This window comes from Clarias gariepinus, chromosome 5 (assembly GCF_024256425.1).
Source record: "Clarias gariepinus isolate MV-2021 ecotype Netherlands chromosome 5, CGAR_prim_01v2, whole genome shotgun sequence".
NCBI lineage: Eukaryota > Metazoa > Chordata > Actinopteri > Siluriformes > Clariidae > Clarias > Clarias gariepinus.
In genome coordinates, this window is record NC_071104.1 from 25,352,665 (window position 1) to 25,377,880 (window position 25,216).

General features: G+C 38.9%; 2 protein-coding genes across 5 annotated transcripts in view; both read right to left on the bottom strand.

The window, feature by feature from the left end:
• Window positions 1–206: 206 nt before the first annotated feature.
• Window positions 207–2,362, bottom strand: LOC128524045 (protein FAM237A-like). Its single transcript, XM_053496325.1, has 2 exons — window positions 1,954–2,362; window positions 207–352 (listed from the first exon to the last, which is right to left on the bottom strand). The coding sequence occupies exons 1-2, from the start codon at window positions 2,360–2,362 to the stop codon at window positions 207–209; spliced, it is 555 nt and encodes a 184-aa protein (XP_053352300.1).
• Window positions 2,363–10,044: 7,682 nt separating this feature from the next.
• Window positions 10,045–25,216, bottom strand: part of LOC128524022 (disintegrin and metalloproteinase domain-containing protein 23) — a 30,520-nt gene continuing 15,348 nt past the window's right edge. For 2 of the 4 annotated variants that reach the window (XM_053496290.1, XM_053496289.1), the window contains exons 11-26: window positions 25,011–25,177; window positions 23,154–23,238; window positions 22,874–22,964; window positions 22,718–22,769; window positions 22,203–22,302; window positions 20,140–20,211; window positions 19,850–19,936; window positions 19,624–19,704; window positions 19,194–19,244; window positions 18,949–19,012; window positions 18,584–18,689; window positions 16,471–16,590; window positions 16,215–16,383; window positions 14,681–14,792; window positions 13,264–13,354; window positions 10,045–12,164 (exon numbers count right to left, since the gene is read on the bottom strand). In XM_053496290.1, coding sequence (XP_053352265.1) covers window positions 12,119–12,164; window positions 13,264–13,354; window positions 14,681–14,792; window positions 16,215–16,383; window positions 16,471–16,590; window positions 18,584–18,689; window positions 18,949–19,012; window positions 19,194–19,244; window positions 19,624–19,704; window positions 19,850–19,936; window positions 20,140–20,211; window positions 22,203–22,302; window positions 22,718–22,769; window positions 22,874–22,964; window positions 23,154–23,238; window positions 25,011–25,177 — 1,494 coding nt within the window. In that variant the 3' untranslated portion in view covers window positions 10,045–12,118. Of the gene's footprint in view, window positions 12,165–13,263; window positions 13,355–14,370; window positions 14,793–16,214; window positions 16,384–16,470; window positions 16,591–18,583; window positions 18,690–18,948; window positions 19,013–19,193; window positions 19,245–19,623; window positions 19,705–19,849; window positions 19,937–20,139; window positions 20,212–22,202; window positions 22,303–22,717; window positions 22,770–22,873; window positions 22,965–23,153; window positions 23,239–25,010; window positions 25,178–25,216 lie in introns of all 4 variants that reach the window. The other 2 variants (XR_008360486.1, XM_053496291.1) reach the window with 2 other exon arrangements.

Consider the following 25,216-nt stretch of genomic DNA (forward strand, 5'->3'; position numbering starts at 1 on the left):
TCATTATCCTATTTTGAGTTTTGTTTGAGTTAGATGATGTCCACATTGTCTGTGACCAGTGTATAATGGGATGAGTCTGGCTTAAAACACTCACTGAATCAAAATTAAAATAAAAAAGTCTTAGCCTAAAGAAGTGGTGCAAATTATTTTATTAAACAGAAAAACATGTCATAGGTAAAAATATTTTATCTTCATAAATAAAAATTTTACATTTTTACTGAAGCCTTGGTTTCTGGATAAGCATCACTGTACAAGCTGCGTGGTCCGTCCTGCTGCACCTGAATTTGAAACCAGGCTCGAGTGAACTTCTTTAACTTCGAAAAATGGTTCTCTGACTCTTGCACAAAAGATTCTAGAGGAAAAAGACAAAGCCAATTTCATGTAAAAAATAAAATAAATATATATATATACAAAAGAATCCGAGAATTCTTTCACATTGTCATGTTTTACACACAATCAATATGTTTAGGCATTCACAAGGGCTAAATTAGCATTTTCAGATATATATTAGACAGGTTGAATCATGTGTATTTACTCGAAATGGCTAAAAATTCAAATTTCACCGTAAAATAAATGTACAAACTTTTACATAAAGCTGTTTGTTGTTTGTTTAAAGCTGATTCACAAGACGCATTACATGCTGCAATCACACTTCAATTTCAGCTTCATGGTCTGGCCACGCCTACGTGCGTACTCACTATCTTCTGCTCTCTGTCCATTTCTCCCAGGAAATATGGCTTTTACTTACTCTTCCATCCATTTACTTGCACCTCCCTTACCCACTGTAAAACTCAGCTAAAGCTTTTCCACACACCATATCAATGAAAATTGTAAGGCATATTTACATCTTTACATTTTCGAGGTGTATCTGTACAGCAATCTTACTGTAGATATCCTGAAGGGTATTCAAAAATTGCTTTTATCCCTTACCCCAAATAAAACCTTGACAAATCCAATATACTCACTCTGAGAACTTAGACTTATTTTGGGTGCACAGATTAAAATGTTCTTAAATATAAAAATTTAATTCGATGCATAGTCATTGGCAAAGCCAGGACTAAAGTGGTATACAGGGCTTAATGTGTGGTGTGCTCTTTAATAGCAAATTAAGGACTGCACGCCATTTAAACACTGCCTGTGTAAATGCATAAAGAGTTGCCGTGTGGCAAATAAAAAGACTATGGATTCTCACTCACTCATTTACTCATCTATACATCATCTATACCGCTTAATCCTGTATACAGGGTCGCAGGGAGACTATCTCAGAAGACTTATGGCACAAGGCAAGGGTACACATTGGACAGGGTGCCAATCCATTGCAGGGCACACACTATGGGCATTTTGGTAATGCCAATTAACCTGATCTGTATCTCTCTCATTCTAAACCTTGGTAGGACCTCCAGTCAACATTCACACGTACTTTTACACACTACGGGCAACTTGGGAACGCCACTTAGCCTAATCTGCATGTCTTTGGACTGAGGAAACCCACCAAACATGCAAAACCAGAGGCAGGGAACTAAATCCGGACCCTGCATGGAGCTGCAAGGCGACAGTGCCTAACCACTAAGCCACTGTGCCACCCACTATGGTTGTTAATGTGTAATAATGAATTAAATTATAGCTATGTGACTAGTGATTTTGGGAGTGTGTAGTCCAAGATATACAGGACTCCCTGACCTTTAGGATCACCTGGCTGAAGCTCACTTCTCCTTATTTATTTGTTATCCTCTGAAAAAGTGCACTATATCTACTATATATATATATAACTCAGCTCGTTTCGCACAACCTTAACTATAACTATAACTTAAGTATCACAAATTGGGAACTAAGTAAGTTGCATAAAAATGTAATAAGGATTTCCTCAGATTTGCCCTATTACTGAGAGAATATATCCAAATATGTGTAATTAGTTCATCCCTGATGTAGGTCAGAATCTCGTAGCCTACTTACTGTCCGCGGAGAGAGAGCGCGCGACCGTGAGACGCCGTTTTGTCCGCATGACGTGCCGCCTCCCGAGCCCATGGTTCCGGGACCGGATGCAGTCCACGTAGAGGTCCCAGAAGACTTGTGCCAGGTCCCAGAACAGCGCGCTGTGTTTCCAGTTGTCCGAGGACTTGAGAAACACCATGAGGTCCCAGAAGTCCGGCACCGAGTGCGCGATCCGCGGCGTTCGCATCTCCAGCAGCAGTGCAGAGGCGCTCTCCCAGCAGTGCGGGTCCGCGCGGGTCAGTGTTAACGGGTCCACGTGACCCAAACTTTGGTTCCGCGTTGAAAGCGCGTGCACCAACACGAGCAACAACAGGAACAGACGCGCGCGCAGGACAACTTCATCCATCATCTGCTGGAGTGATCGGTGCATTAGACACTCGGGTCAGCTGTTAGTCCTGAAAGATCACAAACAACCACAACTGCTACTGTATATCTACTGATAGTCATGAAAGTTGGTGAACAAAACCATCCAAATGAACTAAATACCTTCTTTCCAACTTCACACATATGCAAGGGACTCTAGGAATTTCTTTCTATTTAGAGTAACACCATTCATTCACATGTCTATACTGTACATGTCCCAGAGGACATATACGCAGATAATAGCAAAACAGCAGCATACACGTACAAGTTATTTCTTCAACACACATTTAAACTATTCACGCAAAATGGACTTTTATCGATATTTATGGTCGATATTATTCAAATGTTCATATACAATTTTTTTCCATTTGCAAATATTATGCTGGTATTATATACATGTACACCAAGAGGATTTGCTTACCTTTGAGGCGCAACGGTAAACTGGCAGGATTTGTTTGTAACCCCTCCTTTACAACCTCAAATTGATTAAGGGGTGGTCACTGTACTGAACCCCTGTTGTTCCACTCAAGCTGATGGCGATGCGCACCAAAGGCATGCCTGAGTCTATTTCAGTCATTTATCTTAGCCTAAAAAGTCCCAACTTTTTATAAAAAGAATAATCGGTCATGTTTAGTTTAATTCTATTCAATTTTATTTATATATCGTTTTTAACAATGATCATTGTCTCAAAGCAGCTTCACAAAAATGAAAAAAAAAAATCGAAAATTTATGGAAGTGTGTATGTGTGAGAAAAATGTGTCTAGATAATAATGAAATTGTCTCTGACAGTGGCAAGGAAAAACTCCCTGAGATGGCAATAGGAAGCAACCTTAAGAGGAACTGGACTCACCAGGGAACCCATCCTCATTTGGGTGATAACGATAGAAATTATTTAACATCATGTGAGTGTGTTATGCAGGTGAAAGTTAAATATAACAGAGCTTATTTAAATTAACATGAAGTCCAGTCAGTAGGTGCAGAGGGCAGGTGGGGTCTGGATCACTGGGAGCACAGGAGCAGGATGTGTAGCTCCAACCATCATAAAGCAGAATCCAGCTGGAGCTGGTCCTTCTCTGGATGCCTCAGGATCCTCGCAGGGTTGGCCTCTGTCTACTGAAGCTGGCACAATCTCCAGATGCCTCGAGAAGGGTAGAAAAATAAAGAACAGATGGAAAGAATAAGAGTGGTTGCCATTCAGGATAGATGTACTGGAGTATAAGGTTATGGGATGAGTTACGCGTATGTCAGATTGAAGAAATGCGTCTTGAGTCTGCTTTTAAACTGGGAAACTGTGTCTGAGCCTGAACATTGTCTGAAAGGCTATTCCAAAGCTTTAAAGCTAACTATAAAAATGCCCTGCCCCCTTTTGTAGATTTTGATATTCTGGGAATTACAAGAAATCCGGAGTTTTGTGATCTTAAGGAACGTGGTGGATTATAGTGCATCAGAAGACTGGCTAGATATGTGGGAGCTAAACCATTTATTGTAAAGCCTTGTATGTAAGTAATACTATTTTGTAATTAATTATGAAAATAAATAAACTGAACAGGTGGCCAGTACAGGGATGATAATATTGGGGTTATATTATCATATTTTCTGGATCTAGTGAGAACCCTGGCTGCTGCATTTTGGACTAACTGTAGCTTGTTTATTGAGGATGCAGGACAACCATCTAGTAATGCATTACAATAGTCCAGCCTGAACATCATGAATGCATGAACTAGCTTTTCTGCATCAGATACGGATAAGATGTTCCTAAGCTTGGCAATATTTCTAAGGTAAAAAAAAGGCTGTCTTTGGAGATATAATTTTTAAAGGACAAGTTACTGTCTAATATTACACCCAGGTCTTTCCCTGTTGAGCTGGTAGTAATCTGAATTGTGAGAGCTGTTGTGTACTGGTTTTGGGGCCAATAAGTAATATCTCTGTTTTATCTGAATTTAGAAAAAAAAAGTTATCGGTCATCTAATCTTATATATCCTGGACAACCTCAATTAGTCTAGACAACTTGGGTATTTCGTCTGGTTTTGTTGAGATATATAATTGGGTATCATCAGTATAACAATGGAAACTAATCCCATGTCTTCTAATGATGTTACCCAAGAGAAGCATGTATATTGAGAACAGCAGAGGTCTTAAAACTGACCCTTGTGGGACCCCATATTTTACTGGCATTACACCAGACAGTTCTCCATTTGGTTTACAAAATAGTATCGATCAGACAGGTATGAACTAAACTTTTAATCCCTGTCCCTGAATACCTATGTAATTTCGATCGAAAAGCAATCTATAAGAATATTATGATCTATAGTGTCGAATGCAGCACTAAGATCAATTAAAGGCTAGTATTGAGATGCAGCCTTGGTCCGAGGCTAAAAACAAGTAATTTGCAATTTTAACTAGTGCAGTTTCTGTACTATGATATGACCTGAAACCTGGCTAAAATTTTTAGAGGGTATTGTTTTTCCTGCAAGAATGTGCATATTTGAGCGGATACTACCTTTTCTAATATGACATACAGTATGACATTTGCTCATATGACATTTATATGAGCTTGCAGCCTGTCACCACAGTGTGTGAAGATTTTAAAATGCAGTTTTCATGATGAGTTTAAAAGTCTTTATATGCACACATATATACCACAGACAAATGCTTGCATGAAAATTCTGAACTGTGCAAACCATTAGAAATAGCAATCACGTCATGCACATAAGACACGTAAAAGAAACAAGACTCAAAGTAAAGTACACAACAGTGCAGGGCAATACATTGCAGAAAAACTATCAATAAACATCCTTGCTCAGAATGCAAACTGCAATATGTAACTGCATCTGATACTGTATATGCTATCCATCTTGAGTTAGTGGGCAAACCTGCTGTTGCAATATTGTGCATTATACAGTTTTCTTTTCTTCTCCTTTTTTTTTTAATATAGGATGCTTCCTGCTTACATCTTGGCTTAGTGGTTAGCCTTGCACCTTCAGCGTCCAGGTTCAGGTTGTGTGTGCATGGAGTCTGCATATTCTCCCCATGCTTGGTGGGTTTTCTCTTGGTGATATGGTTTCCTCACACAGTCCGAAAACATGCAAATTAGGCTAATTGGCGTGTGCGTGAGTGTGTACCCTGCAATGGATTGGCACCCTGGCCAGGGTGTACCATGCCTCCTGCCCTAAGGCTACATATACACACCCACTGTACAAGCCTCTGCATACAGTTATGAATGAGGGTTGCTTCATTTGTTTAGGTTTAGACGTTATGTAGCAATAAAATGAAGTCAGCTAGCTACCTTAATGTACTAAATGACCAGGGTATCACTGGGGTGAAAGTGGTTTTGAATTCTTGCTGGTACTACAGTATGTGGCCAGTGGTGTATTTAACTGTATGTCCCCACTTTTCCTCTGTTGAATAGGCTCATCTGAGAACCTGTTCCAGTGTTGTATCCCTTAAAATCACCCAAATTAACATAAAATGGAAAGTTAAAGTTCCACTATCATGCTTTTTTAAATATTTTCTGTGATGTAGTGTGTCATGTAGCTGTATGTGAACATAAACTATCTGCACCATCTGTGACACTGACAGTGCACGATAAATGGAGTTTTTGTCTATTAAAAAAAAAAATTAGCTCACATTCGCCTAAACGAGTCGTTAGCAAATATATTTTTACTCTGTTACGGATCCACGTCACTCCGTAACATATTTGCATAATGTCCGCCCACATTCTACATCACGAACAACTTGCCCGTCATCTTACAATTAACGTGACCACACTCTGTGGCCGAGCATTCTTGCCGGGTTCGCTTAAACAGTTTGTAATATAAAAAAACACACGAAATCCTTTTAAACTGTTTATTCTCCACCATTCACCAAAACTGAACTACAACACTCCCTAAGTGCGCATACCTATCTACGGCAAGCCCAGAGGGAAAAAATGCTGAAGAGTAAGGGCACAGAGCATGCGCACTTCGCGCATCACACACACACACACGCGTGCACGCGAAGAGTAAGTTATTTGTTTGGACGAGAGAAGGAGAGATTGTTGTGGATCATTTTCTTTCGAAGAGTTTTTAACCGGATTATCTTTGACTGGACGTATTCCCTTCTCACCCTCCGTCATCGGGCTTCCGGACTTCATTAACCCTGGTGAGACCGAACCATACTCGGTATACTTGGATAACACGCATACAATAAACACGGGCTTCGGACATTTTCCACTCACTCGCACACATACAGTTTATTATATATAGTTTGTAAATATTGTTTATATCTTTTTTTAGTTGTGGTGCACCTTTTGTATTTACTTTATTTAGTTTTTTATAATACACGTTACACAAGTTTATCTACTTTTTTGTGTTTGTCCTTTTTGGTCAACGGCCTTTTTAACCAACACCGACACAAAGATAAAAGACCTCTCGATTTTGGTAGCCACAGTTAATATACAATCATCTGGTCGTTACACGGTAAAACCGACACCATCTTTTCCACGTATTGACGGGTCTCCAGAGCCGTCGTTCAGTTATGGTCATGGGCATTTCTTTTTCCGACACACGCTGTAGCGGTTGACCAGTCATAAATCACCGCGCCATCTGACCAATCACAGCAGTGAGGGCTCACGGAAATGAGGGGTTTAGACAGACTGAATCTTCAAACTGCTTCACACGAGTCATTTACGAATCGTTTAGAAATGGGGTAAAATAAATCTATTTTTGGAGAAAAATAAGTGTTTTTTGGCCGTGCATACATGTAAACCTGTTTTAAGAGACTCATTAAGCAATATTAGCAACCTTAAAATGGCATAATTGGGGCACTTTAATGCATTATGCAATATGGTTGAGGGAACTCATGTTCATGTTAACTAGGATTAATTAAAGATTGAATCGCTGGTTTGATTGCGGGGTGATGCTAAAGCCTCTCGCAGCCAAGGGCCTAGAGAAAGCTGATTGGCCTGGTTCTCTCAGCGGGTGGGATTAGAGGCACATAGTGCTCTCACATTAATCACAGCTCCATAGCCATACCTGGGCGCCTGTGAGCTCACGCAAATAACGAATAGTGGTGTCCTTCGAGTGTGTTACGCCGACCCAAACGGTGCGTTAGTGAGCAGTTTGAAAAGATGCAATCTTGTGTTTGGAGGAACACATGATAGCCATCCGCCCTCCCTGTCTGACTGGTACGTAGTAGAAGCCGTAATGTGGGAGGAATTGGATACAACGAAATTGGGAAGCAAATGGAGGAAAAAGTCTCTGTAAAAGACTTTACAAAGTAGTTTAAATTTTTCCACAATAAATACTTCGATAAAGATCTTGGGCAAACATTTGTTGAACTCTGGATGTAAATAAATGTTGTGAAATGCTGATTTTTCACAAAGAAATAATGGCAATACTTCTGATTTGGGTAGTGCCAAAGGTCATGCACTTTTAAAGCCAACCATGCAGCTTTTTTATGTCTGCATAAAAGCATGTGTGTCTTACACGAAAATTTTAGACTCAAAATTTATGCTGAATATATATCTCTAAGGACTTGAATTTACCAAGAGTTATCTTGATAAGGATACAGATTTCACACTTTGCGTGTGGCGATGACATAGATTCCCCACCCATGTCCCGCAGAGTGAAGCAGTAAGTGCGCAATTAATAGCAGGAGGTAGTGAAAGCCCCCCTTTGGCGTTTGCGCTCTTCTGCCTTACACTGCGCGTGTGTGTCACATTCATGCTTTTAGTAAAATGCCACATGAATGAGTGATGGATGCATAATTACTGCCTAAGGACGAGGCTGCATGCATCGGATTAGAAAGCCTCTCAATGGCCTATAAAAGTGCATTAGAAGTCCCATTGCTACACGTGTATAAACCCTTTTTTCTGTCCCGAATGTTTAAATGGGCTAAAACACCGGAATATCCATTCATTCAATTTGGCAGCAAATGATAAGGTCACATTTATCATGGGAAAGAACAATGACAACACTCACAGCAAGTGTCTGGAACAACAATAGAGTGCGTACCAGGTCTACTATAGTATTTACGTGCAGTCTAACTAGAAATAGAACAATATAGAACAGGAAAGCAGAGGTGTAGCTACATGGGTAGATGCATAATGACACTTGCCACCCTTGTAATAAGCCGCACACCAGTCACAAATCACATCATAAAGACGTTAAGTCTCTTTGACATATGATGTAAATTTAATTTGCATACGAATTATAATTCCTTCAGGTGTAATTATGTAACTTAAATTATTGCTAACAAATTAGTGTTAATTCATTATTGCCAAAAACTTTCTTAATTAGCTAGTTAGTTTTTATACATGTTGTTAACTTATGTTGTATGTGACACCTTAGTCCTGGAGGAGCGTTGTTTCGTTTCACTGTGTACTTAACTGTATTTGGATGAAATGACAATAAAAGCCTACTTGAACTTGATTAGTGGTAAAAATATGATGTAAGAAAAAAAAAGGTAAATTATGTCAGATTTTCCTAAAAGTAGCAAAACAATTTTTTATTATATTTAAAAGCCATTTTTTTGTATTTGTGCTTTGGGTTATCATACTGGAAGGTAAAATTTCTTCATCTGTTTGTTTGGCCTGCAGGGTATTTGGAGCTATCCATGGTTCTTGGCATGAGCCTTAGCTTAGGAGGTGGTGTCCAGTAGAACAATGTTGTCAGTACGATACTTTATTGTAGGTCTTAACATTATTGGTGTGATACGCTGTCTTGTATTTGCACCACACATATTTTTAGTGTTTTATACACACACACAAAAGGTTTTACCAGAGCGTTAGGGACCAGGGTGATTGTATGTACAGTATGTGAGTGTGTGTGTGTGTGTGTGTTGGACAACAATGTAGGCAGGCCTGGTGGTATAAATAAATAAATAAATAAATAAATAATTGTGAGAAAGGGTTTACAGACACAGTAGGTGATAAATATGAGCGATGAGAGAGTGGCCAGTGCTTGTCAAGAATTCCTGCAGCTCCTTTAACATTGCTGTAGGTTTCTTTTCGGGAGCCTATCTGGTATATTATAATCTTCTTCTTTTTTTTATATATCACATCTACACTTATATCTACACTTGTTGATGATGAAGTTCACTGTGTTCCATGGGACAGCCAATGTTTTATAAAAATCTCATCAACAGGCTGATAAATACTAGAAAATTCATTGCTGACAAGTGTATCTTTCATTTAAATTTTGTTGGTTTCTATATCACAAGAAAAACATCTGAGATGACACAAGTCATAAAGAATAGGGGTCTGTAAACTTTTTATATGTTTTTTTATTAATATAAAAGTACAAAAATTTCAATTGATGTCACCACCTCAATTATTACAGAATAATTACAGTTTGGTACCTTTATTTCTAAAAATTTCTTGTGGGTACTTCAAAAATGCTTACCTCTGGTCTTAGTGAACATGGTTTTAGCAAAGTTCCATAATTTCTTTGCTTTTAATAAAGTTGATTATAAATTTGACTTTGGCCATTTAGGGTCCTCGGGCTCCTCCAATATGGACAGTCAGAGAATCTAAGATTTACAACTGAATCCGTATTCCATTACAATTTTTTTTTTCATTTTAGGCAACGAAGAAAATATATACCCACTTGTTCATAAATCAGCCTTGGTGTCGATGCATTTATATACAATTGTAATTAAGTAAATACAAAAGAAAACACTGTGCAAACAAAATAAACAGAAACAGACAGGTCCTGAAACATGATAAGTTTATTGATCATATTTTCTTTGTATTTGAATGAACTTCTGTACATGTACTGTGAGCCAAGGTTTGTCCTCTGTTCACAATAGAGGACTAGTCATTAATTAATGAAAAATAAAGCATCACATTTTTAAAAAGTGAGATCTTAAAACCTCACCTGAAATATCAGTCAAGTAAATAATTACCAGATTTTCCCCCCAAAATCCGATACAATACATTCACTCTCATAAAAGTAAAATACATTCATTCAGTACCCATATGAATTCTGTCAACCATCCTTTTTTTTCAGTTTGAAGCACAATACATTTAATAGTTTGGCCAATATAAAAAAAATTTAAATAAAAAAAAAGATGGGCCTTACGGGCCTTTTTTTGTGTATAATGGTGTTGAGTTTATTATCACATCCAACAACTCTTCGAGTTTGTGCAATATATATATATATCTTTGCATAGTAAATAAAAGTCTGATGTTCTATAGCTGACATGCACATGTATCTTTCTGTAGCATAAGTTTATTATTGGTTTGGGGACCAGTTTATATAGTAAAAAGTCAACTACAGGGTGTCCCAAAAGTCTCCATATGTAGCAGAAACTACCACACTTTTTTGACAGAATGTCTTCAGATGTTTTCAGATACCCGTTTAGACTGAACGGCAAAAGAACAACCTTGCTATCATTCTCATCGCTGCATCGGACAGCTGTCGGAGGTGTTAATTTTTCCTATGTATGGGGACATTTGGAACATCCTGTATTGTGAATGCATGCAGCAAAGCAATTGCACCCTACAGGCTTAGCAGAAAGAGCTAGATGAAGTGCAACAACTTAGGTACTGGACTTAATCTACGGTCATAATGAAACATGTACGGGTTTGTGTGAGTACACATTACCCCAGGATGTCTGGAAGGTTTTCACTCTTTATTATGGGCACCGAGTTGTTTAGCACCAGTAAGTCAAAATGCCAGGACCTACAGTGTAACTTTGAAGAAGTTCTCTCGACTCTTCGGCATGATGGCTTCGGCAACTAAATCAGTTCAGAAATGGATGAGTAATGAAACATCTTCAAGCTTACTGTTATTTAACCTCTCCCAAGAATGTGATATGGCCAATGGTCAGCTTTTTTATTTGAATTTAATTATTTATTTATTTATTTTTTGCATGTGTTTAATCGAAAGCTTCCACCATGTCTATTACAAAGGGAACGGTGTTCTCCATTAGCAGATATTTCTTTGGCTTTAAATCACTGTCAAGATGAAACTTATCCAGTTTCACACCCACAGAAACCCCTTATCTGAGATACTGTATACCTGCATTTAATGCATCTTTAAATTTAAACGACACTTATATATTTGAGTTAAGCATGAATGAGAAAAATTGGTCGTTTGACTGTTTCAAACTATGCCTACTATACAACATGCTCTATCCAAAGCAAAACATAATGCTGAAACAGTCAGTGTAAAATGATCTCATAGATCAGCACCTTAACTCATTCTCTGCCTGTGGAGCAGTAGAGCCCAGTCCACTCCATGTCTCTATGTGATATGTGTAGTATGTTAAGGCCTATATGCAGCTTTGTTCAACTTGATGTAATAAACCTCTGAGGAAGTTGCAGTATTACAGTAATTCACATCGATCCCAGAGTAACTGGAGTTCAGTGAGCGGAACTTAGCCTTCTCCTAGGTAGGCGTGAAAGGGCTCCTTTCCCTTTCAGAGGGAGTACTGCTCTGTTCTATTACATATCAGTAAGCATAGGTAGCCATGCAGCCCTTTGGGCAGGGTGTCAGAGTAGCTGGTGCTCTGTGGTGTAATAAAATGATGAAGTGGGATTGCTCGTCATGAAAGAAGAGGCCTGGAAATAATACCACATCAGTCAGTAAGCTTGGGGTTTAAAACAGGCCAGAGCCAAGAAGCGGTAGTTCTACATAACTAAGATATGGTTTGTTATCTACTGGATTTCATATTTTATTTTGTAGAATATTTTATAACTAATGTCAGAAAGAGCAGCAAAATTTTAGTCCAGCTGTAGAGTACTTAAGGATCCTTTGAGGATCATTGTCCATTGTCTCCACTAGATGGCGGCTGCGTTCGGGTCGTACCTTCGCTTTTTGACGTTTCTTGCAATTGAGATGGAAGAGAAAAACAGACAAAGAAATTGAGTTAGATATATGATGATTCTAGCAGATTCCACTGTTCAGTTTTTTCATCCTCTTTCTTTTACCAGCTACACACAAACCATAAACTTACACCCGCTTTTAGGAGGTCATGATCATGCAGTTGTATATGCTGAAGCATGCACGGTGCTTAAATTTAGATTTGTACCAGTGAGAGAATGAGCGGACTAAAATGAAAAATAATGATCTTAGGACACACATGGAATCCGGACCTGAGAGAATTGGCACTGAGATGAAGGCAAAGGAAGGCCTTATATACTGTATACAGCCATGTGTTGATCCAAATGTGACTATTTGTTTTGTCTAAAAAGCTTACAGTGTAGAGCAGCATAACTGTACTAAATATACAAAACAATACTCTTACAAGGAGGAACAGTGCGTTTTTAAGACGATTGGGAAAGAAAGGCATTCACATGGAAGCTGAGAGGGACCATGTGTTCAAATGACATCCAGAACAATACCATTATTTTCAACCCAGTAAAGAAGGCACAATGAAGCATTTTTTTTGATGACTTCATAAGGAGAAAGAGAAAAAAAGAAGTCATTATATGCCGTCTTTACTGGCCTCAGCCATATTAATAAACGGTCACTGGCCAAAGTGCACAATAAAATGCTCAGTGAACCCAAAACTGTAGGTCAGAGGCAAATGATAATGGACAGTTCTGTCATTATAACAAAATAAGCTTTAAAAATGAAATCAAGCCAAAGCTTTTGTATCAACTACTTTTTCTTGTATTTGTACTTCGCCGTCCATGTAGAAAAGCTTGCACATATCGCAACTGAAGTGTCATATTTAGCATGCATATCAAGCTTTTAACCACAAATTTCCAGTTCGTTTGAGGTTCTGCCACAGTTTAAAGATTTTCCTCATTCCTAATCATTAGAAATAACAGCAAATGGCTCCATGATAGATAACATATTTAAGTTTTGATTGTTTTGTCTATAGCAGAAGCCCAACTCCTGGTGTGTGTAAGATGCAATATTATATACAATATTATAACGCTATAATCTGCAAGATAAACACAAGCAGGCCAGTCCTTACTTAAAGCCCCAGCCTGTCCCTCCCAGCACTATGGCTGCCACCAGGATGGCTCCAGCGATGGAGCCAATGATCAGGTTGGTGGCACTAGGTCCTGTTGTGGAGGGGCAGCATGGGAAAATATAGATTTTTAATTTGCCTATTTTATTCTGTCTGTTGTTTATTACCATTATTATAAAAAGGAACAAGTTGCAAGACACAGTTATGCTTGTTTCTTTAAGCAGGTTAACCTCTTTGTCTTGTAATTATTAACCTTGGCTTGTAATTATACAGTATTTGTAAGTGCACTTATACTTATATAGAAAATATTTATACTAATAAAAAAAGAAACATTACAAAAGTAACCTTCATTTGTACAGATTTAGCTGTTTGTGATATGAATATCACGGTCAGAAAGCGAAAGCAGCAGGCTGCTGTACTGTATATACAGTACTGTCAGTTTCCAAAAATATATTTTTGTTGAATGCAACCAAAAACTTGGTGACAATCTTATTCCTTAAGCATTAACAAAATGCTTGTAGATGTGCAAAATTAAATTATTTAAAAATGTAAATAATTAAAATCCCTGTTGGTAGGGAAATTAAAGTCACAGTTAACATGAACCAACCACTTTTTACTGTTGAATATTAAATTGTAAGAGGGCTGTGGTTGCAAGGTCAAATCCTAGCACTGCCAAACTCTTGAGGAAGACCCTTAATTCCATATATTGTTCAGTTGGTTTCTGTCTATTCGGGGTATCAGTGGATTTTCACTTACCCCAAGTTCCTTATAAAAACCCTATGACAACAAGGGGGGGGTGCGGTACGTATGTTGAGTTGTGAGATTAGATTTACTTATATGAATGGCAGTATCTATGCTCTCAAAAAACAGTATGGGATATACAACAATAGTCAAAAGACAAAAATGGAAAAGAAAGTTGAAACGTTTTTTTTACAATCAATCACAGGATACCACACAGATTTAGGGGAAAACACTCAATCACATGACTATGGATACAAGCTACATAACACAGCCACTACACGTACACATAAACACAATCACACACTAGCATAGGCGGGTCACTGCACTGTCACACACAGGGCAGCAGCACCACGAAAAAAAAGTGCTTACTCAAGTCCCCACCCAGTTCCTCCAAACAGAACCCCCAGGGCCAGAACTGTCCCTGCTAGAGCCCCTATCAGCCTGTTAGTGGCCACATTTGCTGTGCATGAGAGAGAGGGAGCGTCATTACTAACCATGCTTCTGCTCTGTCACAGAACAGCTTTATCCGTGAGGGTTTCTTAAAGAATGCTCTATATGCATGGGGCGTCAGATCAATTTACAAACAAAACTTTAAACCCAAATGTGTGTTAGGAACGTTTGACACACATTGTGTGTTTATGCGTAAGAGTACGTGAGAAATAATGACAGAACGACAAACCCTTTGGTTCTTCTTCTTCATTGGAAGCAGGTTTTTTCGGAGGGTCGGGTATGCTGCAGTCAGTCCCCGCCCATGTCACATCACACGAACACGTCGCTTCATTATTGCAAACCTGTCAGTCAGACAGCATTGAGAAGAGCTTTTAAGGGAATCAGGTTTCCTGATATTTACTACAATTGGTAAATATTTGGTTGTAAGTTCATGAAAATTATAACTACATAATATAATATATATACAGTGGAACCGAGCATAATTTGTTTCGGAAGTGGGCTCGTATTCCAAAACACTCGTAAACCAAATTAATTTTTTTCAATAAGAAATAATGGAAACTCAAATTATTAGTTCTACAGCCCAAAAAAATAAATTAATATTCAAATAATTAATACAAAATATAAAATAAAAATAAAACAAATTAACCTGCACTTTAACCTAACAGAAGTGTTTCCGTTTGTGCATGCAGGCGCTGTGTGTGTGTGTGTGTGTGTGTGTGTTTGTGGGTGTTTGTCTACATTCACGGAGAGACTGTTTTATTGGAAAAATTAGCAAGGAACAGCAAGTCACACTCGCGTGAGCGGAATCACTGCTGTAAAGTAAATTTAAAAAAATATATATTTTTTTAAATGAACTGGCACTTTACCTTAGAAAAGAATTGTGACTTTATAGCCCCCCTACCACCCTCTCATCCTGTCGGCTTCCCAAATACACACACACTCTCTGCCTTACACAGAAACTCTGCTCTTTTCAAAGGTAAAGTGAGAAACGACAGGCTGATACAGAGAGAAAAAAATGGATCTTTACCCTCTAATGAGATTTGCTCTTACAAACACAAAATAAAATATGTTTCACACACACACACACACACACACACGTGTTGACAGTGCTGTAGTAAACAGTACACGCGTGCACGGATGTTGATTATACCAGTAAGAGACGAGCGCTAAGACCCAGCAGGTGAGACGATTAACAACAATTCCGCAGCCCGAAAGAGAGAAAAACAGTTGGCTCAGTTGTGATCACGTCAACAATAAGCACATGCGTAATACACGATATTCAGTGCTCGTAAACCAAGACAATGCTCGGTTTTCAAGTCAAAATAAATTAAAAATCTTTGCTCGTCTTGCGGAACACTCGTAAACCACGTTACTCGTAATCCGGGGTTCCACTGTACTGTATATCCACTGTCCAACGATAAACCTATAACCTATATATATGATTTATTGAAAATCATTAAGAATCTGCAGTTCTTCTAAAAAATTCAATGCACTTGCTTTTTTTACTTTATGCACAATCCAGCAACCTTCATTATTTATTCATTTTATCATTTTTAGATTTGATGCTTATCAATTTGACTCATACACATTTTTTATACAAATTTCCATAACTTCTTTTGATTTGTGTAAATCTGCATTGTGACAATGACAACTGATAAAAGTGCTATACAAATAAAATAGAATTTAAATGAATTATTTATTTATGCACAAAATTAGCAAAAAAAATATAAAATAAATGCTGGATAGATACCATGAGTTCTTACCCCATGGTTTGAGCAGATGCGGCCATTGGGGCCAGTAGGACAGGCACTCATGTTGAGAAACTGGATGGGCAGACACTTACGGTCAAGGCACATCATGGAAGGCCCACATGGCGTCCCATCTTCCACGTAACCCAAATCAGTGTCATCATCCAATAACACATGACCACCACTGGGAAGCAGAAATAATGGAGCAAATTCAAACATCCTGTTCATCCAGTTAGGCAGAGGGTCAAACCTGGATGCATGTTCCTCTGACCTGCATTCAATCAGTCGGCCCTGGTGGTTAAAGGATGTGGGAGTAATTTCTCCCTTTATTCTTCCGATACGGGGAACTGGCCCAACATTAGTGCAGAGAAGATACCCACAGAACACATCACTGTAAGCAGAGAGATATACAAAGGGGTACATCAGACAGAAAAAACCCATACAGTCAATGTAGATAACATCAGCAGTAATACACATAACACCCCTAGTAGAAGAAGATGAGGAGTCTGCAGGCACAGAGGACCAAATTCAGAGATGAGGCAACACATTTACTGAAATATGATATTCAGAAACTAAACACAACAACAGACTTCAGAACGTGCCCAAATTTTACACAAATCAGACTTCGGACCTGATGCACTATTGGCTAAACTCAGGAACAATATTAAATCCAGCGCATGTCTGATGTTTTTATGTATCCACAACATGCTACACCGAAATGTGCTGTATATTCTGGAATGTAAATTCAGTGAGCTTAAAAAGTGTTTGGACCATGTTAAAATGTTTCCAGTTTTGCATCTGTATACCACCACAATGAGAATAAAATGAAGCAATCAAGATAAAGACTATGATCACAGAATTCTTTCCATCAGAAAGAAACATTCCTTTACAACATCTAATCAAGTCAAATGGCATCTTGGAAAAGCTGAGCATATTGTTTCAAAGTCGATCAAGAGAAACCTTCATGGAAATAAATACAGACAGCTTACCTAAAAATGCAAACCGCTGGTAGCACTTAAGGTCTAAAAGGCCAGATAGCATTAAAAAAAGTGCTGGAATCAAATTGTTTGGACAGATGAAACCAAGATTACCTTGTAAGAGAGGAATTTGGAAAAAATAGGAGATCCAAAGAGTACTACATCATCTGTCAAATATGATATAGGCAGTATTATACAGCTGCCAATGGAACTGTGGTGTTTATTGATGGTGTGACTGCTGATAGAAGTAGCAGGATGAATTCTAAAGTCAACCGAGTTATAAGTTCTACTGAGATTCAGTTAAATGCTGCAAAATTGATGGGACAGTATTTCACATTACAGATCACACAAAGCATACCATGTAAGCACCCCAGAAGCAACTTAAAGCAAATGAATAGGTTGGGCTGTGTAAAGGGCTGACAGTCACCTGACCTCACCGAACTGAGCATGCTTTTCTAACTATGAAAATAAAACTGAAGGCAGAAGGACAAGATAAACAAGCAGCTGCTGAATGAGGCTAACTTAAGAACCTAGACAAACAGGAAAGGAGGCGACCCATCTGGTGATGTCCAGACATCCAGACTTCAGGCAGTTATTAAGTGCAAAGTCTTTTCATCCACGCAGTTAAAATAATCATTAGATTTAGGTTGTTCATAGTTTGTCCATTTACTTTTGGCTTGTAAAAAAATGAAGGGACTGTGTATAAAATGTCTATAATGCAATATTTTTGTTACGCCCCATGAATTTAAACTGAAAGCAATTGCATATTGATTGTTTTATTTTAAATGCATTGTGGTGATGTATGGTGGGGGGAATGTAAAAATTGCATTGCTGTCCAAATACTAATGGACCTTCACTGGCAAAAACTGTCATAAAATTTGGGCCAGGATTAATTACATAATTATGCCTTCTCCTGGCGGCACGCTGGATTAATGGTTAGCACTGACGCCTTGCATCTCCAGGGTCCGGCTTCCAACCTTGTGTCAGTGTGCATGGAATTTGCAAGTTTGGTGGGTTTCCTCTGGGTACTCCGGTTTCCTCCCACAGCCCAAAGACATGCAGATTAGGCTAATGGGCGTTCTCAAATTGCCAAAATGTGTGAATGATTTTATTAGTGTGTATGCCCTGCGATGGATCGGCACCCTATCCAGGACCAACCCTGAGTGTATTTTCCCATAAAATTCGATTAAAAGGTAAGAACAGCATGATCAGAGACACTGTTTATAGTTTTTGGAGAAACACATTTATATTATCAAAGTTAAGTACATTATCTGCAAACTCTGCATGGCTTTAAGAAAACAGCCATGAACTGTAATGACATATAGTACAAAAAAAGTTACAACAATTACACAATACAGCCAGTGACGATCAGAAAGTATAAATAAATGAACTTTAATAGTCGCTTACTGCTTTCCACACTGGATCCATTTGTCTCCATTCTCCCCACAGTTCCCCTTTTCAGATCCTTCTGTGTTCAACTTCTCATAGCAAAACTTCTCTGACCCCCCAGACTCTACATGTAGAAGTCGGAAACACACACACACACACAGAAGGAGAGAAAGAAAGTAAGAGAGACAGAGTGTACATGACATGAAAATAGACAGAAGATTTGCAAAAGAATGCTGGATTGTTTTAACTGTATTCGGCCTTGAAGGTACAGATTTTGAGACCAGTGGTAAAACTTTTTTTCCATGTTACACAAGACACTGCAATCCAATATACACACAATAGAAATAAAGCTTAATGCATTATCTTAAAAACACATCACTCACTCGGACCCCACACATATTTGCACTGGTTTTCTCTGGTCTTACACTCTCCACTATAGCAGCGTCCCTGTTAGTGGATAAAAAAAAAAAAACAATCCTGATTTCTTATTTTAAAATAGAGCCAATAACGCTTTGCTTATTAAAGCCATAAATGAATTCACTAATCATTCACAGATGGATAACATGCTTATAAATATTCAATGTAACCAAATATTGGTTTCAAAATTGAATGCTAGAGCTTGTCATACCTGGTCAAGATTGCACAGTGAGCCATCCTGTTTGTGAAGGTTAGGAGGGCACTGCAGACAGAAAGATGCATCAGCTTCAGTCAATGTGCTTTGCTGGCTTAAAGGATTAAAAAATGAAAAAATGTGAAGCTGCATGAAATGTGAGCAAGCCGTATCGATGGAGGTGGAATATTAGAACTCGGTCGTGCATGTGCATGTATGAAGTGTATTTTCTGCCTTACAGTGTTATTATAACGTTATTGGAGTTGCATCATGTCGGGAGTGTTGGCAGCTGAAAGATTTAATAACACAGTCATATGTGCAATAAAATATGCATTTCAGTATTATTTTGCGATTTAGTGTTATGGATGTTCAGCTCCTTAGCAACTGGAAGCGGGTGCTTAAAGAGTACAAAAGGTGACGGTAGTGAATGTGGCACGCTGTCTCTAACCTGTCCAGAGTCTCCTGAGCAGGTCTCTGAAATATCACAGTCAGACACTGCATAGCGACAGCTATAGCCTCTTGGGAAAAACTGTAAGAGAAAGGGGGGGAATGATGCAAAAGATTAAAAAGATAAGATATCAAAATGATCTTTTCAACACCCAGATGAAGCCACAGATGGAATGGATTGATGTTCCCTAAGTAATGTAGAACAAGGATTGGTTAAGAACACTCACCAGACAGGTGTTGTTGCAGCAAGGTCCATCACTGCAGTGTGCTCCGTTTGACAAAGAACACTTCTTGCAGCATTCCTTATAGCATTCCTACAACATACATAACAAAGAAATAAAGAGCAATTCACTCATAACATAAGGACAATTCTAAAAAAAACAAAAAAAAAAACATTTCTTTTCATCATAGTGTTTCCCCTTCAGGCAGTAAATAAACAGCTACATGTCTGGATAACAATATAACACTCAGTTTTAACAGAAAAAGCAATACCCCCCACAGCAAATCAATGACTCACAGCTCTTAGACCGCAGTCACACTCCTCTCCCACCTCCACATAGCCATTTCCACATTCTGTTGGCTCGAACAGCTGCACAGGAAAAAGAGACACATATTATGTATTAAAACCTCATGCATTCACATTCAGTTTGCACATTTCTCCATAATTCTGCATTTCTATTCCAAAGCGTCTGTCCTTTGATTAGTCTAAACATTTCACAATCCTCACTTTCTTGGAAAAGATTAGTTTGAAGCAAGTCGGAGTGTGGTTTAGGGGCGACTTGGGGGATGATCAAGGCCGCACATCTTTCCTTTATGTCTAATCCCTTATTTATTTTATGAGTTGAACACATGTGCTTTGTTCTCTAAACGGCATGCTGCCAAGACTATAACAGAGTTAATCTAATAAATGTGGTATTTGTACACCATCTTAATTCCAGAGAAAGTCATGCAGTGTAACTAGGATTCATCATTCAAATGTTTGCAAATATAAAAGTGAGGATTGGACATACGGTATTTCTCTGATGCTTTCCTTTTCTTCTGATTACTTTAAATACAGCAATATTTATTTGCTGATGTTTGCACAATGATGTTTTTTTCTGAGTTGTCAAACATGTCCGAGCTGTAAGCTGCAATGATACTACCCCAATGAAATGGGTTGTTATGCTTAGTGGCAGCATGGTGGCGTAGTGGTTAGCACTGTCGCCTTTCACTTGCAAGAAGACAGAAGGGTCTTCTTTGTCTTTCGGCTGTTCCCTTTCAGGGGTCGCCACAGCGAATCATTTGCCTCCATCTAACCCTATCCTCTGCCTCCTCTTCTCTCACACCAACTAACTTCATGTCCTCTCTCACTGCATCCATAAATCTCCTCTTTGGTCTTCCTCTAGACCTCCTGCCTGACAGTTCAAACCTCAGCATCCTTCTACCGATATATTCACAATCTCTCCTCTGAACATGTCCAAACCACCTCAATCTGGCCTCTCTGACTTTATCTCCAAAACATCTAACATGTGTTGTCCCTCTGATGAACTCATTCTCGATCCCATCCATCCTTGTCACTCCCAAAGAGAACCTCAACATCTTCAGCTCTGCTACCTCCAGCTCTGCCTCCTGTCTTTTCTTCAGTACCACTGTCTCTAAGCCGTAGAGCATCGCTGGTCTCACCACTGTACACCTTTACTTTCATTCTCGCTGATACTCTTTTATCACATAATCACATCACATTGAACCTCAAGGATCTGGGTTTCCACCTCAGGTCCATGTGCCTCCCATGCAGATTAGGCTAAGTGTCATTCCAAAGTTGCCCATAGCGTGTGAATGTGGGTCTGAATGTTGACCAAAGGTCCTACCACAGTCATAAAATGGCCTCCATGGTCCCTAGTTGGACAAGTTTTTAGATAAGTGGATAAATGGTTATGCTTAGCATAAAATGCATCATGCTAAAATCGATGATGTACAAGTCTAGAGATTAATAATAGCTATAATGGGTTTTCCATTCTTATTTGCAAGGGTATACTGTATATATACAAAGCGCATATACATTGTGTATATACAGTATGTGGATACATGTAACCAAATGCTTATAACCAAAAGATTATCTGAAAACCTGAGAACTTCTCGCACAACTCATCTCATATCTTCTACACCGCCTTATCCTGTATTTAGGGTCGCGGGGACCTGGAGCCTATCCCAGGAGGCTTAGGGCACGAGGCAGGGTACACCCTGGACAGGGTGTGAATCTATCGCACGGCACACACACACACACACACTCACACACTCATTCACACACTATGGTCAATTTTTGGGAACGGCAATTTGCCTAACCTGCATATCTGGACTGAGGGAGGAAACCGGATTTCCCGGAGGAAACCCACCTAGCACGGGGAGAACATGCAAACTCCATGCACACAGAGACAAGAATCGAGCCTGGAAGAAGAATCTTATCCATGTACTTGCATCCATTACAGTCCCACATTCCCTTAAAAGGGCTACTGTTGGCAGGTTAAGTGATACACTACCATATTAATGTACTGTACTGTCCAGCACCGATGAAAGCACACGGCTGGAGTGAAGTCTTCTTACCTTGTTGGGCCTGTTGAAGAGACATGATCCTCCACCTTTCAGAAGGAACTCTTTATAGTCGGAAACACTACACTTGGAAAACCTTCGCGGGTGCTGCACTCTATAGCACAGGAAAGCGGGGAAATGGAGAGCCAGGACCAAAACGGAAATAAAAACCAATATTGTGTAAATGTGAAATCAATAGTCTGGGAAATGTGGAGTGTGCTACATCATTAACAGGGCTGTTAAAACTGTTAGCACAGTGAGTTTCATCATGCTTTGACACCTACTTCCTGATGCTAAACATGCTGATGGTCTCTGAACCACCTGGTTAAACAATCAAACCCTGTCATCACAGAATACAGGCAATTATGTGTTGGGGAAAAGGGATAAACATGTGGTATATCTAAATAATTACGATGTGTCGAGATAACAACATTGGTCTTTATGAACCCCCTCTGACAACATCCCCTTTTATTATAACCCCAGGTGTGGAAATGCGTTTATGTGTGTGCATCAGTTGATTAAATACTCACCCTGTGTCCTCCATGATGCAACCCACCCATGAATCAACACAGCCGCACTCCTCTGAGACAGAAAGCAGATGCAACACACAGTTTATAGGAAATGTGAAATCTACAACATATAAAGTGGTTTTGAAAGGTCTCTACTGTATGTATGTGGGTACATACTATTTTTACTGGATGCCGGATCCCATTGAATGCCCAAGTTCTGAGCCAGACTCTGGGACAGTGACACAGCCACAGTCGATGCAGATCCATACTGCACATTATACATACATACAGGAAAACTTCTTTATTGTACATACTTCATAACCACACACCATGATTCATACATACAATTATGTATATTGTGTGGAATTATTGTCCTCTACTTTCAATCATATACAGAAGAGTGTAAACCTGGACTTTTGAATGAATCCATCACTGAAAAGCCCCTTGACTTTCTCACCTCATTCACGCCAACCCCACGGCTGAGTGAACACATGCCCCCGAACAATGCTGCACTGCTCTGACGATAGTGAAATGTCACGTTACTGTAGATACACACACACACACACACACACACACACACACACAAACACATTCTATGCAAAATGAATGACACACAAGGAAAAAACTAAATATATCTATGAGAGAAATAAAGGAGGCATCCTGCTAGGTGGCCTCAAATCCTCTCCTTCTTTATAAATCACTACAAAGTTATTCTGGTGGATATGACCATTATTCCATAATGAACCATTATATCCAGATGAGAGTGGTCTCCTCCAGTATGACATGGTCCCCAACCCCATTGCATGAGGCATCACTGAACGATTGATTAAGATGAATATGTTCTGGCTTTTCGCAGGTCTCTCTACGAGCAACTTCAAAAATGTTTTAAATGAGGTTTTCAAAGACTTAAACCTATGTCAAGGCATTTTGTGACCTGGCAGCAGCACAAAACATTGCTGAACATAGACCAGAAGCAACCACAGATTATAACACTGCTTCCACTGGCTTATCCAATGGAAGATTCTTATCTATTTGCTTTGTTTAATCCAGGTGGAAACTCTTTTGCCAGAGCAGTGTATTCTATCCGGATGCCATTTTGAATTGCAGGAAGCAAAATACTTAAACGGATGTTTATGACTCAAAAGCTATTGTGTTAAGAATAAACCTATAGTGTATTTATATATTTAATGTCTTAATCCCCAGCTTGTTATTATGTTGTATACTTTAAAGCATGTTAATGTATATTAAATCTGGACTTGCATAAGTTTTTTGGAGTCAATGTGGTTAAGGGCGCCAATAATTCCAAAGTTGACTGTAAGTGCAATTATGGCTGGAGTAAAGAAATCGTTGTTTAAATGTCTTGTATTGTTTAAAATTATCTGCGGGAATGTAGGGGTATAAAATTTAGAGTTTTACAAAATTTTGCATGGGACAGATAACTCTTCATTGGTGACTTTTATAGTTTTTTCTTGATGTGCTTGACATAGAGAGTACAGCACACTGATCAGCAACTGTACCTCCGTGCAGACAGTTATATGCAGTTGCAAAACATTTTGTATATGTCACGAATAGATTTTTAAGAGCAGCTGCTTTCTTACTTAAACTATTCTAGTCCGAGAAGTTTTTGGGTTATTTTGCTGCTATGTCGGTCTATGCATTTTACTGGGTTTGCCTTTAAATCATGGGCTGTTTTTATGGCTTCTGAACAGTCTATGATTATTTCTATAAGGTCAGGTTACAGTCCCTGGCCACCTCCTGTGGGCATGCCAATTCATCATGTCCTGACATCAGAGCCATAACTCTGGTGTGATCAGCATATTTAAAAGGTTTGGCTGAGCTCTTTTTACTAATGAGTCCATCAGTGAACAGAGATCAAGGACCGTGGGAGAGAACAAAGCTATTGTGCTGAATGACAGAATATAATATATTAATTTGATAACCTTAATGACTTGCATTCGTAGCAATATTCAATATCCAGTAGCAAAGCGCTGGGTGCATCATAAAATACAGTATAACAGGAGTGTGCAAGCACATGTGCTCGGAGACTCCTGATGCTGAGGAATGTGCTGGTGACAAACTGACTTGGAAAATTTCAAGCGGGGAGGAATTTAGATGTTTGTCAGAGCGATATACGGGAGCCAAATATTGCAGTTTACTATTTAAAAGATCACAGCATCTGAAATATAATAGTCCATCATTTCTAAACCTATACCACAAAATGTTTTTGTTTTTTTAATGCAATAGGCTGTACTATTGAACACAAAACTCTCTGACTGTTTGATAAGAGACAGTGGATGGAAACGGGTGGACTCACGAGAACAGGTGCACTGCATCTGCATGCTGTCTGATGTGTTGCTGACGGTATTTGGCAAAGTCTCGGAGCAAGTCCAGTGGCATCACACTGATTGGAATATGGTCTTTATCTGTCCATATTTCCATAGCAACCAGAACCACACGTGTATTCAATTGTTCTGTAAAGATCTATAGACAGGGAGAAAGACAGAAAGTTAAAGGTAATAT